This window comes from Arachis ipaensis, chromosome B4 (genome assembly GCF_059453495.1).
Source record: "Arachis ipaensis isolate K30076 ecotype BB chromosome B4, ASM5945349v1, whole genome shotgun sequence".
Lineage (NCBI taxonomy): Eukaryota > Viridiplantae > Streptophyta > Magnoliopsida > Fabales > Fabaceae > Arachis > Arachis ipaensis.
The window spans coordinates 124,877,750-124,895,641 of record NC_142439.1 but is presented as its reverse complement, the minus strand read 5'-3'; the positions used below and the strand labels follow the sequence as shown (position 1 = coordinate 124,895,641).

Below are 17,892 nucleotides of genomic sequence, written 5' to 3'. Positions count from 1 at the left end.
AGTTACGCTGATGAGCTCTTCTGGCGGGGCGATGTGAAAGTTGGCATGTTTCTGACATGGTGGACATGTCTTTACAAATTCTGTAGCTTCTTTCTGTAGAGTTGGCCAATAAAATCCCGCCCGGAGTACTTTTTTGGCGAGAGCTCGTGCTCCGAGATGATTGCCGCAAATGCCGCCATGTACTTCTTCTAGCACTTCCTTTGTGTTGGAGGTCAGCACACATTTTAGTAATGGTATTGAGATCCCTCTTTTGTATAGGATGTTGTTTATGATAGTGTAGTACTGTGCCTCCCTTTTTAACCTCTTTGCCTCCTTTTCTTCTGTGGGGAGTGTTTCTGCTTTAAGGTAGTTAATTATGGGGGTCATCCATCCTTGGTCCTAATTTGTTATGGCTAGGACTTTTTCCTCTTCCGAGATTGACGGGTTCTGTAGCATTTCCTGGATGAGGCTTCTATTGTTGCCCCCTGGTTTGGTGCTGGCTAGTTTCGAGAGTGCGTCAGCTCGGACATTTTGTTCGCGGGGCATGTGGCAGATCTTATATTCCCCGAGTTGTCCAAGCTGTTCCTTGGTTTTATCCAAATACTTTTTCATGGTGGGATCTTTGGCTTGGTAGCTCCCTGTTATCTGTGAGGTGACTACTTGTGAATCGCTGTAAATGTTGAATTTTTGAGCTCTAACCTCTTTAGCCAGCTTCAAACCAGCTAATAACGCTTCATATTCCGTCTGATTGTTTGAGGCCGGGAACCCGAACTTGAGGGAGAGCTCAACTTGGGTTCCTTGGTTGCTTTCTATTATCACACCTGCGCCGTTTCCAGTTTTATTTGAAGAACCCTCCACATAGAGATTCCATTCTGTGGGGATTTCCAGGGCATCTGTGAATTCTGCGATGAAGTCGGCCAGATACTGTGATTTGATGGCCGTCCGAGCTTCATATTGGAGGTCGAACTCGGATAACTTGACTGCCCATTGTAAAATTCTGCCTGCTAAATCTGTTTTCTGCAATATTCCTTTTATGGGCTGGTTAGTTCGAACCTTAATTGTGTGAGCCTGGAAGTACGGGCGAAGTTGTCGAGATGTTAGAATGAGAGTATAGGCAAACTTTTCTATTTTCTGGTAGTTCAACTCGGATCCCTGTAGCGCTTTACTAATGAAGTAGACGGGTTGTTGCCCATTTTCGTCTTCTCTGACTAGTGCTGAGGCTATTGCCCGACTTCCTACTGCGAGATATAATATGAGCGGTTCTTCTTTTCGTGGCCGAGATAGGATAGGTGGCCGTCCTAAGAATTCCTTGAAGTCTTGGAAGGCTTGTTATAATCCGGTTTCCATTCGAACTGCTTTCCCTTCCTTAAAGTAGCATAGAAGGGGAGAGATCTTATCGCTGATCCTGCTAAGAACCTGGATAGGGCGGCCAATCTCCCGTTGAGTTGCTGTACTTCTTTGACACAGGTTGGGCTTTTCATGTTGAGTATGGCTTGACATTTATCCGGATTTTCTTCAATTCTTCTTTGTGTGAGCATGAAACCTAAAAATTTGCCCGCTTCTACTGCAAAGGTGCATTTTGCGGGATTGAGTCGCATGTCATGCTTCCTTATAGTGTCAAACACTTGAGCCAAGTCGGACAATAATGTCTCTTCACTTTGTGTCTTTATCAACATGTCGTCCACATAGACTTCCAAGATTTTTCCGATGTGATTTGAGAAGACTTTATTCATTAGCCTTTGATAAGTAGCTCCCGCATTCTTGAGACTAAAAGGCATCACAATGTAGCAGTAGTTTGCTTTCGGCGTTAAAAACGAGGTCTTTTCTTGATCTGGTGGGTACATGGGAATTTGGTTGTATCCCGAGTATGCATCCATAAACGAGAGGTATCTATATCCGGAGGAAGCATCTACCAGAGCGTCGATACTTGGGAGTGGGTAAGGATCTTTTGGGCAGGCTTTGTTGAGATCGGTGTAATCGGTGCACATTCGCCACTTCCCATTTGATTTTCTCACCAAGACGACGTTGGCTAGCCATAGTGGGTACTTGACTTCTCTTATGAATCCTGCCTCCAGTAATGCTTGTACATGTTCTTCCACAGCTTGGGATCGCTCTGGCCTAAGTTTTCTTCGTCTTTGCTGTACCGGCCGAGATCCTGGATAGATCGCCAACTTGTGGCACATTAGCTTGGGGTCTATGCCTGGCATGTCTGCGGCTTTCCATGCGAAGAGATCGACATTATCTCGTAAGAATTGTACCAGTAATTCTTTTGAGTCTTCTCTCAGGATCATGCCGATATTAGTCGTTTTGTCCGAGGTGTCTCTGATCTGAACCTTCTCTATCTCACCTTCTGGCTGCGGACAGAGTTCTTCTCGTCTCTGAACTCCGCCAAGCTCAATTGTATGAAACTCTTCTCCTCTGCTTCTGAGGTTTAGACTTTCGTTATAACACCGGCGTGCCATCTTTTGATATGCTTTTATTGTGGCTATCCCCTCTGTAGTTGGGAATTTCATGCATAGATGTGGAGTCGAGACTATTGCACCGAGTTGATTTAGTGTTGTCCGACCTATTAGAGCATTGTAGGCTGAACTCACGTCGACCACAATATAGTTTATTTTGAGTGTCCTGGATTGGTTCCCTTTTCCGAAGGTTGTATGTAGTGATACGTATCCCAGTGGTTGTACCGGGGTATCTCCCAGTCCGAACAGACTGTTCGGGTATGCCCTAAGCTCATTGTCTTCTAGGCCGAGCTTGTCGAAGGCAGTTTTGAATAAGATGTCGGTGGAGCTCCCTTGGTCTATTAATGTGCGATGGAGATTGGCGTTTGCCAGTATGATGGTGATGACCATGGGGTCGTCGTGTCCTGAGATGATACCGGATGCGTCCTCTTTAGTGAATGTGATTGCAGGGATGTCGGGTGCTTCCTCCTTTCCCTCGACATGATATACTTCTTTGAGATATCTTTTGCGAGATGATTTGGAGATTCTTCCCCCTGCGAATCCGCCGTATATCATGTGGACGTGTCTTTCCGGTGTACGAGGTGATCGCGCGGTTCGTCTGATATCTTCGTCCCTTCTTCTCTTTCTTTGGTCATCATCTCGGGTGGCTAGAAACCGATCTAGTTTTCCTTCCCTCACTAATTTTTCTATGATGTTCTTTAGATCAAAGCACTCGTTGGTGGAGTGCCCTCGCACTCGATGATATTCGCAATATTCATTCCAGTTTCCTCCTTCTCTTTTGCCTTTGAGTGGCCGAGCTGGGGGTATTTTCTCCGTATGGCAGACTTCTTTGTATACGTCGACTAGGGATGCCCTGAGAGGGGTGTAATTGTGGTATTTTTTTATTTTCTCCCCTTGTCGATCTTCTTTTCTTTTGGATTCCTTGTCTTTATCTCGGCAGGGGACCCCGGATTTTGAGGTTTCTCCCAACCGAGCGTTTTCTTCCATGTTGATGTATTTTTCTGCTCGCTCCTGCACTTCGTCTAAGGAGGTAGGGTACTTCTTTAATATGGATTGGCTAAAAGGTCCTTCTCGTAGGCCATTGATGAGTCCCATGATGGCGGCCTCTGTTGGCAAGCTTTGTATGTCCATGCATGTTTTGTTGAATCTTTCCATGTAGTTGCGGAGGCTCTCCCGATCTCCTTGCTTGATCTCCAGTAAACTGGGGGCGTACTTGGCTTTATCTTTCTGGATGGAGAATCTGGCTAGGAATTTTTTGGCCAGGTCGTCAAAGTTTGAGATGGACTTTGGAGGTAGGTTGTCGAACCATCTGATTGCTGTCTTCGTGAGAGTTGTTGGAAAAGCTTTGCAGCGAACGACATTTGAGGCGTCGGTGAGGTACATTCTGCTTCTGAAATTGCTGAGATGATGGTTGGGATCTGTGGTGCCATCATACAAAATCATATCCGGGAGTTTGAAGTCTTTTGGAATTTTGGTTTTCATGATTTCCCTGGTGAATGGATCTTGTTCTTTGCGTGAATTTTCCTCATGAGTGGTCCGAGGAGCTTTTGATTTGAGGTCGACTTCTAATTGCAGTAGTTTATCTTCCAATTCTCGACGCCGTCGTACCTCTCTTTGTAGATCCTTCCCAACCTCTCGTTGTTGTTGGGTTTCTTTTTCAAGTTGCTTTAAGCGGTTTTGAAGTGCTTCTATTACCCCCGGATTTGATGAGTTTTTGTCCTTGTTAGATTCCGGAGTATCCTTTTAGCGTAGTGTCCGCGTTCTTGTGCGGTGTTCTGTTTTCCAGATCTAAATCGTGGTCGTTGTCATGACCGTCCGCCATGGTGTTGGGATGACTTCCAGGTTCCCCGGCAACGGCGCCAATGTTCCGAGGGTTACCTGAAACTGTAGGTCGATCTCGGATGAGATCTTCTGTACTGGTCGGAGATGACGTGTCCGGCTGGTTGGTGGCGGCCGGAGCTGTTATGTCCGACTTGTTGGACTGGCTGCACTGCTGATCCTTCGTCACCAAAGGGTGGGGGGTACCTGTAAGAGACTCCGATGCTTAAGTTAGCATGGGTATTAAACAGGTTTTTCGTAGAATCAGAGTATGAGTTATACCTGGGTGCTCCAGTGTATTTATAATGGTGTGGAGTGACCTTTTTAGATAAGATAAGTTAGTTATCTTTAACTTATCTTATCTTATCTTATCTTATCTTTGGGTGAGGTCAGCTTATCTTCAAGGAAACCGCCCTTATTTCTGTAGGCTCGGACTGCCTGTGGATTTGGGTCGTGTTCCTCTATTTGGGCCCTTTATTGGGCTTTCCTGTCGATTGGCCGAGCTCTTTAGAAGAAGAGGTCGAATAGTCTGACCTGAAGAGGTCGGTCGCTTTGTTGCCAATCATCCCGGGTCGGATAGCTCGACCCAGCAAGAGAGATTGTAGGGATTGGTTACTTATTCGAGTAAGTAATGTCGAGTCTGACATCAATATAACCGACCTTCATGAGGTTGGGTTGGTGTCGACCTGATTAATATCTGTAAATCGGACTTTATTCACTTTAAGCCTGACTGTGTATTGGGTCAGGGTAGGGGTGCACATGGGCCGGGTGAAACCGGGTTTGATGTGACCCAGACCCGACCCGAAATATACACCGGGTCTATTTATTAGACCCGAACCCGGCCCTAGACCCGATGAAATCAATACACTTTCGGGCCACAATTATACCGGGTGAAAATCGGGCCGTTAACATTACATTACGTTGATGCCTTCTTGTAAGTTAGCATGTAAAAATATCCAAATTTCCAAGACTCCAACCATTAGTTAACATGGTAAAATTCACTTAGAAAAATATAACAAGAACCAACCCTTCTTCAAAATTAAAGCATAACCACAATCAATACTAAAGTATAAACACAATCAATACTAATATTGTCTAATAATACCAAATATTTAAATCAATACAAATAATACAATCTTATGTATTAGTCTAAAGTCTTATGCATTCTAAACATAAGACATTAATTTATAGTCTTATAATGACTAATAACACAAAATATTAAGGTTTACAATACTTAAATTCCACATAAGAATAGTCATGATCCATCACTAATAACACAAAATATTAATTGTGTATGATGACCGGGCCACCGGGCCGACTTCGGGTGACCCGAGCTATGGCCCGGACCCGACCCGAAATAATAACCGGGTCTATTTTTGAGACCCGTACCCGATCCTAAACCCGATGAAATCACACCAAATTAGTTCTTAAAGTGTTCGGAACCGGGCCAGGCCTTCGAGCCGGACCGGGTCTGTGCACCCCTAGGTCAGGGTATAAACAATAACCATATTCGAATCAAATCAGTAGTTTTAGTAATAAGTTATTAAAAATAAACATTAAATATTATATTGCACCAATCATATATATATTTTATGTAATTATTAGCACATTAATTTTAATTTTTTTTCTATGATTATTTTTAGTTCAACAAGCTAAAAATTAATCTGCAAGACATAATTTAAATTTTGATACTTGTATAAGTGGATAAATGAACTGACTATTTAACAACTCAAGTTGGTTATATTAATTTTGATTTAATAAATTGTAAATTTCAATTTTATCATGTGGGTGACCCAAGTGTGTCTTTTTTTTTTTTTTGTCATGAAACACGGATTATTTAACTTGTTGCATTATATTTTTGAGCCCCTGAAATTGGCCCAATAGACTTTGTTTTATTATATTATTATTAATTTGTTTTTCTCAGGGCACAACTGACAATCGTTGGGCCAAACAATCCATATAGCTCATATTAGTTAGTTAATTAGTATACAATCCCTCTCTTACAAAGAAAAGAAAAAAAAAAAAAAAAGGAAAGAAATAAAGCTAAAGCCCTTCCTCATAGTATGAAGCTCTCAAATGTAAAATGTGGGGGTTTAGTTTTAACTTTTAAGTACCTATTCCAAGGGAGATGTTAGAAACATTTTTTTATAAAAATTTTATTTAAAAATGTGATTTATTTATTTAACTAATTTTAAATAAATACAACACTTTTATAAAATATCAAAATTAAAATTTATAATTCATCATCTAATAATTAAAATAAAACATTTTCACATGAAAATAATTATATAGTCTTTCTTAGAGTATTCACCTTAGTTTTAACTTAGACAAATGTAAAATGTTTAAATGTAGCAACAAATATAAATTTACTTCGTTATATGCTATGAGCTTTTATTTTTCCTAATCAATGAAATCGATCGAGAAAAAGAGAATCAAACATGAGTTCTTAAATTAAGTCCTAGTTGATTTAAAAAACATTGAAATTGAAAAGAAAAATATTTTTCCAAGAGTTGATATACTAGCTAGTTTAAGGTCAATCCTCGCATGCTACTCATTTTTCGATTTTGAACACGTCAATTATTATGTTGTGCAAGTATAAAATGTCTAAAAAATAAGATGTCTACATATATACCTGATGAATATTCCAATCGTAGAAAAAAAAATGTTTCTAATGAAAATAATTTCTAAAAAAAAATTAGAGCGCTAAATATAATTATTTTTAATCTTAATTGTCATCGAATAATCTTGAAATATAACTCTAATTATATGCACAATTTCACACCATTAATTACTTCATACTTTGTATCTTATGTTACGTACATTATTATATTGATACATTGTTTATGGCTAAGTTGGAGACTTTACTAACAAAATCAAACTCATGCAACAAACAAACCAATCCCAATGAAGCTATGAACACTGTGACAGGACCAAGCATCCACAGCATCAAAGGAACACTAACACAAAAAAATCTACTCCCAATTAGAGCGAATGTGAACCCTCTTTCTAGAATTGTTTGTGTGTAATTCCAAGACAAAAATTCTCCATGAGTGTTCATAAGAAAATTTGCATCAATTAAGAACCCTATGGCCATTGAGCTGAATAAGAAGCTAAGAACAAGGCATAGTGAGGTTGAGCCATATTTTAATGTTATGATTTTGTCTGATTTTGAACCAAAGAATATGCTGGTGAAGACTGAGTGCCTTGCACTATAGGCATTGTTGGTTAGAGCTGCCAAAGCCATGTTTATTAGAATGGTTATGGAAGCTATGAATATGGCTTCCATCAGAGTGTTTCTCATGCTTTGCACTGTTAGCATGTTCTTCTTATCATCACCCTGTACCAATTAATAACATCACAATTATTATCCCATTCTAATAATCAAAATTTTATTATTATTATTATTATTATTATTAGGGATTCAACTCAAGTAACTATTTTGTTTCTTCTAACAAGAAATTTATTTATCGCTAATATTCAAATTTAAAAGTATTAAATGTAAACATATAAGGAAATCTCTCCAAAAATAATTAACTTAAGTTGATCAAGTGGTTAATTCACTCATCCACTTAAATAAATGCTAAAAGTTCGAATTTCACTTTATGTATGTGCAGTTATTCATTGGCCAACAACAAATTCTAAATTGAACAAAGATTTGTGACGAATTAGTTTTTAATTTGTCGGATTAGAAGTTATCGTAAATAAAAAAATTCATTCAAAAAACTTCATTAAAAAAAACCCCCAAAAATTTATTCGAATATTTAGTCCTTAAAAAATGTCAACGACTAATTTTGAAATAGACATGAATTAAGTCATTCAATTCAATGTTTATTTGACCAATTAATTTAGTTTTAAACATCGATGGTTATTTTATATTAGGAAAAACCAAATTAATGCGAGAAAAATTTGTGATCGACTAAAATGATGTTCATTTTATATCTAATAATTAAAATCCAAATTAAATTAAGTATGGATTCATCTATATATATATCCTCTAACCAAATATACTCTACACATACATACAATGATAATTATTGACACACAAATTAATAATAATACCTGGTTTAAGTTGAGAGCCCAAGAAGTCCTCCTAAGCTTATTGAGTCCAAAAGTTGTACGTGAAGGTTTGTTCTTGATGCTATGGCAGAGATAGGCATGGTACCCTATTGTTATGAAGAGGCTCAAAGGAACCAATATGGTGTCCAAATAAACACCTATTCTCATCATCTTTCACTCTGATGAACCATGAAATTGAAAATGCATTCTTATATTAATGGGGATTTAGTGGGAATATCCCAACAATGCACCACACTTCCGTAAATAATGCCATAAATGAAAAAAGCATGATCAATATATATAAATGGGAGTAATAAATATCGTAATGTGTGATCATTGTTCTATTTAACTATTGTTAGTGCTATTTAAGTATTAATTGTTCATAACACTAGTGGAAATAGTAGTAATGGACACCAAACTTGACATGGAGGGTGAGTCACACTTTCTTTTATATGTAGTCAAGATATAAAATATTAGTATTCCAGTCTTATCCACTAATTAAGTCGGTTTCGATCAATGGAAACTTTATGTCGGTAATAATTTTCTAATTTTTTAAATAAGTATAAAAAATAATTTTTAATTAATTGATATTAACTTTTTTTATTATAAAAATATTTTTTTATTAACACTTATTCTTGTTAAATATTTAAGATTTAAAATTTAAAATAAAATAATTTTGAAAAATTAATTGCTATCAACTAAAAAATTAATTATCTAAATTTTTTATATTTTAAAGAGCTCTAATTAGCTATGATGCACGGACACTGATACAGACACGGGACACGACACGACACGACACGGGACACGCTGACACGCAAATTTTAAAATCTTACATGATACGGGGACACGCATATATATAAAATATAAAATATTTTTTAGATAAATTGTAATGATATTTTGATATTTTATTGATATTAAAATATAAAATAAAATTTTTAATTATTTTTAATGTCTTATTTTAATTATATCAAGTATTTAAAATATTTTTTGTTTTAATAAATAATAATATATATTATATCTAAATTTATTTTAAAAATATATGTTAAGAATAAGACTGAACACGCGGACACGTGATGGTATTTAAATGTGTCCAAGTGTATCTAATTTTTTTTTTATTTTTTATTAAAACACGGTTGGACACAGCAAACATACCGTATCGAACGAATGTCAATGAATATCGTATCCAAAATATGTCTAATACGCGGATAAAGTGTCCATACTTCATAACTAATTAGATTAAAGTATCTATACCACAATCAATTTATCATGAGTCACAAGTATATATGTCACACTCGATTGATAACTGAATGGATGTATGATATATATTATATAGGAAATATTTTAAGTGCACCGAAAAATACTGATGCACCAATTATTTTAACTGTTAATTTCACTTAATATATATTATATATATTTTTAATAATTCAGATCAACAGTTAAAACAATTGGTATATCAGTGTATTTAAAATGTTTCTTATTATATAATACAACACAAAGTCTAATCTTCTTTTTTTTATGGTTTGTGCTTATTTGAATAATAATTTAATTAAATTATTTTAAAAAAATTTTAAATATAAAGACGTCTTTTTTTTTGTAGTAGACGTATATTAAAAATTATAAATTAATTTTAAAAATTATACTAAATATTAATATTATAATTTTTTATAAGTTAAAAATAAAAAAATTATTTATAGACCATTAAAATAAAACTCATGGAGTTAGCCATCTAATTAATAAATATGGTCTACTCCAGCGGTGGCTTCATTAATATAGAAGCAATTAATTAGAAGAAATGATAAGTGGAATTACGTGGAGGATCAGATGCGCCAACTGAAGAAGGGGGATAGATTATATAAGCAGGACAAAAAATGTTAACAAAATAAAATAAAAATCAATTTAAAATAGTTTAAAATGATTTTATTTTATATGCTTTAATTACTGTTAGAATAATTGAATAATATTACATTTAATAAATATATAATTTTACATGCATAAAATTATAAAAAATAAATTAAATAAAATAATTTTAAATTATAGTCTCTCTATATTATCCAATCAGAATAAAGATTTTAGTTTTTTGGTAATTTTTCATAACACTATATATGTATCCACTATCCAGCATCCACACGCACAGTCTATTATTAGTTTGGTCAAGACTATTATTCCTTGTTTTCCTATATGTATATATATATATCATTCGGTTTGTTTTGCGAACAGTAATTAAATAAATAAAAATTAAGAAAAAAATAAAAATGAAGAAATACAGTAATAACTAATAAATAAATAAAAATTTAGCTAATTTAAATTTTAAAGATATATGTTAAAATTATAAATAAAAATTATTAAAAATAAAAAATAAATCTAAGTTTTAATATATTTATTTTATATTTATTAAAAAATATTTAAAATTTTTTATTAACAGTAGTCTTATCATATGCGGCGTTAAGTAGATGTATTAGCTAAATCCAATAAATAACAAAGGGATTGTCTTTGTAAAGGGACGGCGAAAAATAAGTGTAAAATCTTCAAACGATGGATGCTTAATTAGAAGAATATAGGAAAAAAATTTTATGGTCTCAGAATGTTTAGATTATTAAATAGTTTCATAACAAAATTTGTTTTTTAAGTTTTTCAATAATTATTAAATAGTTTATTTTTAATTTTAATTATAAATTAATTTCGTATATTTTATTTAATCATAAAAATTATTTTTTATTTTATAAATTATTATTTTATTATTTATCTATTATGTTTATTAATAATAAAAAATAAAAATAATAACGAATTAGATCTTCCATTAATCGTAATAATTTTTTGGCAATCCCAATCGATTAAAGTTTATCTTTAATCCATTACATCCGTCGAGGATTTTGAAATCGTGTTTCTTAGACAATCAATCAATTGGATTAACAAAACAATAGATTGAATTTCAGGTTTCTCATAACTCAATCGATTGCACTTCAGGTTACCATAAAACAATCGATTGAAAGTTGCAAGGCAGTATGGTTTTCGCAAAAATCAATCGATTGGTCATATTACCCAATCGATTGAACGATGACTAGAATGTGGGGTTTTTATAATTCAATTGATTGTTTATATTACCCAATCGATTGAAGGCCGCTATTAAAATGATATATGAAGGTTTAATCGATTGGTATGATAATACAATCGATTGAATTTTATACGTGACTAATGGTATATTCCAATTCAATCGATCGATATGATCATTCAATCGATTGAAATGTGACGTAAATAAATTTTTTTCTGCATTCAATCGATTGGTAGGATAATCCAATCAATTGAATTTTGAATCGCGTCATTCTCAATTTTCATATCGTTTTTATAAATTTTGAATCGCACCATGACTAATGGTTTATAAAGTTTCATATTACCCAATCGATTGTGTTATGGGAAACCTGAAATTTAATCGATTGTTTTGTTAATCCAATCGATTGATTTTCTAAGAAACACGATGACGCCGGGACGTCGCTTGGGCCACCAATTTTGGCGATGTTAACAACCCCACTATGGTGAAAGTAGCCAAGAACCCACCTTGGTTGGCTAAGCCAAGGATGCACCTCTTACTCTCAAAGAGTCTAGAGGAAAATAAGCACACAACTGATTTCAATATATAACTCAATCAATTCAACTCATAAACAAAAGAGGTACATATGCATATTTATACTAGTAGGTGAGGGGGAACTTTCATGACTAGGGCGATGTGGGACTAACTCATAACATAATATAATAATATATGCTAAACTAGACTACTTTAATTAACGACACAAACATAAAGATATATGCTCTTGCATCATTCTCCTTGGGTTGAAAAGGGCTCCTGCATTATCTTCCCTGGGTTGAAAAAGGCTCATCTTGTATTGGCAAAAGATTCCATTGGTGAGTGCATTTGAAAGATGTGGAAATGCATAGCTCAACTTGATTTTTTTGACCATCTACATGTTGTAACGGAGTTAATACGATCTTCTTACCATCTTTGATAAAGGAGTATGTATTTTTGAAACCATTATGAATAGCTCTACGATCATATTGCCAAGGTCATCCTAACAGTAAATGACACGCGTCCATCGGGATGACGTCACACCATACTTTATCTTTGTATTTGCTTCCCATAGAAAATTGGACACAACATCGCCTTGTTACTTTAACTTTATTCTCCTTTTTTAACCAATGCAACTTGTAAGGATGAGGATGTAACTCGGTTGGAAACTTCAGTTTGTTTGCCATATAATTTGAAACAACATTTTCACAACTTCCGCTGTCTATGATGACCTTGCAAACCTTCTCTTCAACTGTGCATCTTGTGTGAAAGATGTTGTGGCGTCGCCAACTCTTGTCTTTTATTACCCTTGCAGTATTCAAGTTTCGACAAACTACTAAAGCTTCTCTATAATCGGGTGGAACTTCTTCAATAGCATAGTCAACCTCACCTTTCTCCTCTTACTCCTGAATTGGTTCTTCATTAACCTCTTCCTCGACAAGAGTGATAACCCTTTGGTTTAGACAATCAGCAGCAATATGCCCAAAACCTTGACATTTGAAGCATTTCCTACCTGATGATCCACGCTCATTATTGCCTTTAAAAAATCCTGTCTTCACTTCTTGTTGAACATCAAGGATGACTTCTTTGTTCTTCGACGACTGAGCGTTATTCCTTTATGTTCTTTGCTTTTCAATCTTTAATGACAGCCTAATGACATCATCCAAGGTCCAATATGGTTGCAGCTGAACGACATCAGAAATTTCTGTCTTCAGTCCTACAAGATAACGAGCAATTGTTTGTTCTTCAGGCTCTTGAATGTCACACTTCATAAGCAGCTCTTCGAAGTCCATTGTATATTCTTCCACAGATAACGACTTTTGCCTCAAATTATGAAATTTGATGAAGGTGTCTTGCCTGTAATGTTCAGGAAGGAACTTGCGCTTGAACTCACAACGCATTTTATCCCATGTCTTGATCTTTCTTCTTCCTTCTCTTTTTCGCTGACGCTTGAGATTCTCCCACCAACTGACGCATGCTTCTTCAACTTGATTGCTACAAGCTTCACGCGCTTGTCGTCTGGAATGTCTTTTAACTCAAACACTCTTTTCACTGTGCAAAGCCAGTCGATGATATCATCTGGTTGGAGTCTCCCTTCAAACTCAGGAACATCAATTTTGATTCCTAAGTCTTTAACTTTGTGAGTCGTGTTGTGTCGTCCTCTTCGTGTGGACAAATCTTCAGACGAAGAAGAATAATGAAATGGATTTGCATTATCTTCTTCACTAGAAGAACTGTCATCACTCTTCCTGTCATGATTATTTTGAGCAGCTTCATGTTTTACAAGTTGCTCTTGTAACTCCTTAACTTGACGACGTAACTCTTCCATTTCAATCTCTTGAGTAGTTCTACGCTTTAGAGCCATCTTTTACTACTATGCAATGAGGTTGATGCTTGGTGTCGATGTTATGATGATGCACAATGATGATGGGAATGCACCAATGATTATGGGAATGAATGATAATCACCAACAGAAAATGCACCAAAAGAAGAGAAAAGAACAATATTACCCGAAACTTCGCAGCAGACAATTCGTACTGACGGTGACTCGTACCAACAAAAAGAGAACCGCACTAAAGACCGTACCCACGAACCAAATAAAATTTTACTGGAGCAAGTCGAGGACCGACCTTGCTCTGATACCAAACTGACGCCAGGACGTCGCTTGGGCCACCAATCTTGGCGATGTTAACAACCCCACTATGGTGAAAGTAGCCAAGAACCCACCTTGGTTGGCTAAGCCAAGGATGCACCTCTTACTCTCAAAGAGCCTAGAGGAAAATAAGCACACAGCTTATTTCAATATATAACTCAATCAATTCAACTCATAAACAAAAGGGGTACATACGCATATTTATACTAGTAGGTGAGGGAAAACTTTCATGACTCGGACAATGTGGGACTAACTCATAACATAATATAATAATATATGCTAAACTAGACTACTTTAATTAATGACACAAACATAAAAATATATGTTCCTGCATCACACGATTTCAAAATTCTCGACGGATGTAATGGATCAAAGATAAACTTTTAATTAATTGGAATTGCCAAAAAGTTATTACGATCAATGGAAGATCTAATTCGTTATTATTATTTTTTTATTACTAATAAACATAATAGATAAATGATAAAATAATAATTTATAAAATAAAAAATAATTTTATAATTAAATAAAATATATGGGGTTAATTTGTAATTAAAATTAGAAACAAACTATTTAGCAGTTATTGAAAAACTTAAAAAATATATTTTGTTATGGGACCATTTAATGGTTCAAACATTCTGGGACCATCGAATCCGGTGCCAAGTATATATATATATATATATATATATATATATATATATATATATATATATATATATATATATATGGTAATTGCTTAATTTGAAGTATATGTAAGGGTAGAGAAGTATGAATAATTCTCTACATACAAGCGTTTTTTTTATACAAGTCTTTATAAGTCATTTATATTTACGCGCTTCGTTAGTGCACCTTCTTCTTCTTCTTCTTTTCATTAGAATTTTTTTGTTAGTAGTTTATGATTCTGTAGGTGAATAATATTTCATCGTTTATGATTTGAATTGAATATAATGTAAAAGTTTTACATTGAAAAAAATATTTTTCTGTATTTGCAGTAAATTTGGGTGTAATAGGAAGATATTTGGGTGTAACACGAAGATATTTGGATGCATTTTAAGAATTTTTGGGTGTATTTTTATTCTGATAAGTTCTGCATAATTCAAAACTCTTCCTCTTCCTCATCCTCATCTTCTACTGCATCTTCTTTTTTTTTTTTTCATCATCATCATTATCTTCTTCTTCTTTTTTTCTTATTCATCTTTTTCTTTTTGTTTTACCTTCTCAAGTTTCTTCTTGTTTTACTATCTTAACAAGAATAAAAACAAAAAAATCAAACAAAGAAGAAGAAAAAATACACAATGCTGTAAAATTACTTTGAAGAGGATGAACTTACATTCATTTAACTAAAAGAAAGAAAGAAATAAGAAAAAAAAGAAGAAGAAAAATGCAGCATTAGAGAAAATATTTTTCTGTATTTGCAGCAAATTTGGGTGTAACACGAAGATATTTGGGTGTAACACGAATATATTTTGGTGTAATTTTAAGAATTTTTGGTATATTTTTATTCTGATAAGTTCTGCATAATTCAAAACTCTTCCTCTTCCTCTTCCTCATCTTTTACTGCTTCTTCTTCTTTGTTTTCTTATTTCGTTTTCTTATAATTCTTTTTAGGAGAAAAAATCAAACAAAGAAAAAAAATACATAATGTTACAAAATCAATAAAAAGAGAAAGAGAGAAAAAAATGCAACAATAACAACAGTAGTAAAAAAATAACGATGAGGATGAAACATGCGAAGAAAAAGGAGGAGAAATACAAAGAAGAAGAAGAAGCACAGGAGGAGGAACGTGAAACACGCTATGAAAACCGTTGAGCAGCACGTGTGATTTGGCGCAATTTATATGATTTATAAACCCAAATAACTTGTATGTGTAGTACTACTCGAAAAGTATAATGTGCACAAATAATAAAACAGTGTTTTCGGGAATGAGTGCATGGATGCTGTTGTACTTTACTCACTAGGAGATTTCTGAATCATAAAAATAGAATTGATATTTTGATAATACTACTCTTTTTTCTTATATATATAATGTGACATTATAAAAAATAAAAGTGAAATTATTATTTCTCAAAAATAACAATTCTAATACTCTTTCAGGTATTACATATGCAAATGGATGTTTTAGGCAGAGTTTTTAGCATGAGCACGAAAGATGAGTTGCTTAATTTGATTCAGTTTTAACAAAATAACTATTCTTATATTTAAAATCTAACCAAATTACTCCATTAAGATACTTCCCCATTCAAAGAGATATCAACTCTTTGATGAATCTTTGAATCTTTGATGAGTAAACTATATAAAGAAAATTTTAAAAGTATCTAAGTTAATTTTATATAATAAAAATAATATGTTTTAAAGTTTATTTTTATATAATTTACTAACAAGTATATGTAAATGTAATACTTATTATAATCTTTATTTTTAGTGAAAAATATTATTGTATTAAAATGAGTTTCAATAAGAGTGACATACTTTAAAAATATTATCTATATAACTTTTATCAGAAAATTTTTTTTAATAATAAATATTATTTTTATTTTTAAATTTTAATTTTATCTTTAATATTTGGTTTCAATTGTATGATCATATTTTATTATATTTTAATTATATTCTCAATGAGATAACGTATGATGATGCAATTTTATTATGTTAGTCGAAAATTATTACATGTCAGTGACACATTGAGATACAATTATCACATCAAGGGTTGATTTCCGTTAACGTGTTAACAGAAAAGAATATAATTTAAGGTGAATTCTATCGTACATTTTTTAAAATAAAAGGTAAATTATTTCTTGTAATATTATATATTAAAGTGATTCATCAGATGAGTTTTATAAAGTGAAAGATATCTTTACAAATGTAATTGATGTACTTAAGGTAGAGAGAGCTTATAGTCCGTGATGATAGAAGTCATAAAGACATTTGAAAAGATTCTTCAAATCCTCAAGTCATAAACACAGTTAAAGATATTGTTGTTGATGATGTCAAATACAGATTTCAAGAGATGGTAGATTCGGATCCTCATGAGATTAAAGACATTGTTGTCGATGAGGTGGAGATCAAGTCGAATTCAATTGCAGACGATAGGATTTGCAAGATGAGGTGACAATTATGCACAAGAATTTAATCACTTTCATGGGACAAAAGTTTTGCAGATAGTGAACTCTGAGAATGTTATCACCATAAAGAAGAGGGTGGAGGAGGCACAGTGGGTGTACGCTGAGATTGGGAAGGAGTGGCGCCTATGTAGCAGAAATTCTCCGTACCTCGGTAGCACAAATGTTGCCACGTATAACGAGCTGAATACGTACTTGCACCTTGTTGATGGGTTTGTGAATTCATCGCAAAGAGATTTCTTCGGCGGTGACAACCACCACCACCACCACCACCACCATAGACTGGCGGTACTAAACTAAATTTAAATAATCACAAAAAAGAGAAAGAAAAGTAGAGAACATATACCTAATTGTTATGGTTAACATTCAACTTAATTATAATTATAAGCACTATATATATCATAGGGGATAATTTATCCTTTATTTTAAAGAGGACATAGTAGTATATTCACCATAATTTAAACATATATTTAAAATGTTCAAGAATAAAAAAATATAGTGTATTACTGTATTTTTTTAAAAAATAATTAATCAAACCTCAAATAAGAAGAAGTTTGACATAACTTAAATAATAAGATTTTAAAATAAAAAGTATCGTATGTATTTTTTTATGCACTATTTTTATGTATTAATATTTTATTTTAATATTAAAAGTGATTGATAAAGATAAATTAAAAGAAGGTTACATATAAAAAGTTGTACAATGTCATTTTTTATGAAATCCAAATTTTAACAAGAACACCTTGAACTTTATAT

General features: G+C 33.7%; 1 protein-coding gene across 1 annotated transcript; it reads right to left on the bottom strand.

Annotated features, from left to right (window-relative positions):
• Window positions 1–7,014: 7,014 nt before the first annotated feature.
• Window positions 7,015–8,586, bottom strand: LOC107639713 (transmembrane protein, putative (Protein of unknown function, DUF599)). The gene is made up of 2 exons (XM_016343282.3): window positions 8,316–8,586; window positions 7,015–7,593 (listed from the first exon to the last, which is right to left on the bottom strand). The coding sequence occupies exons 1-2, from the start codon at window positions 8,481–8,483 to the stop codon at window positions 7,081–7,083; spliced, it is 681 nt and encodes a 226-aa protein (XP_016198768.1). The 5' UTR covers window positions 8,484–8,586; the 3' UTR covers window positions 7,015–7,080.
• Window positions 8,587–17,892: the final 9,306 nt, after the last annotated feature.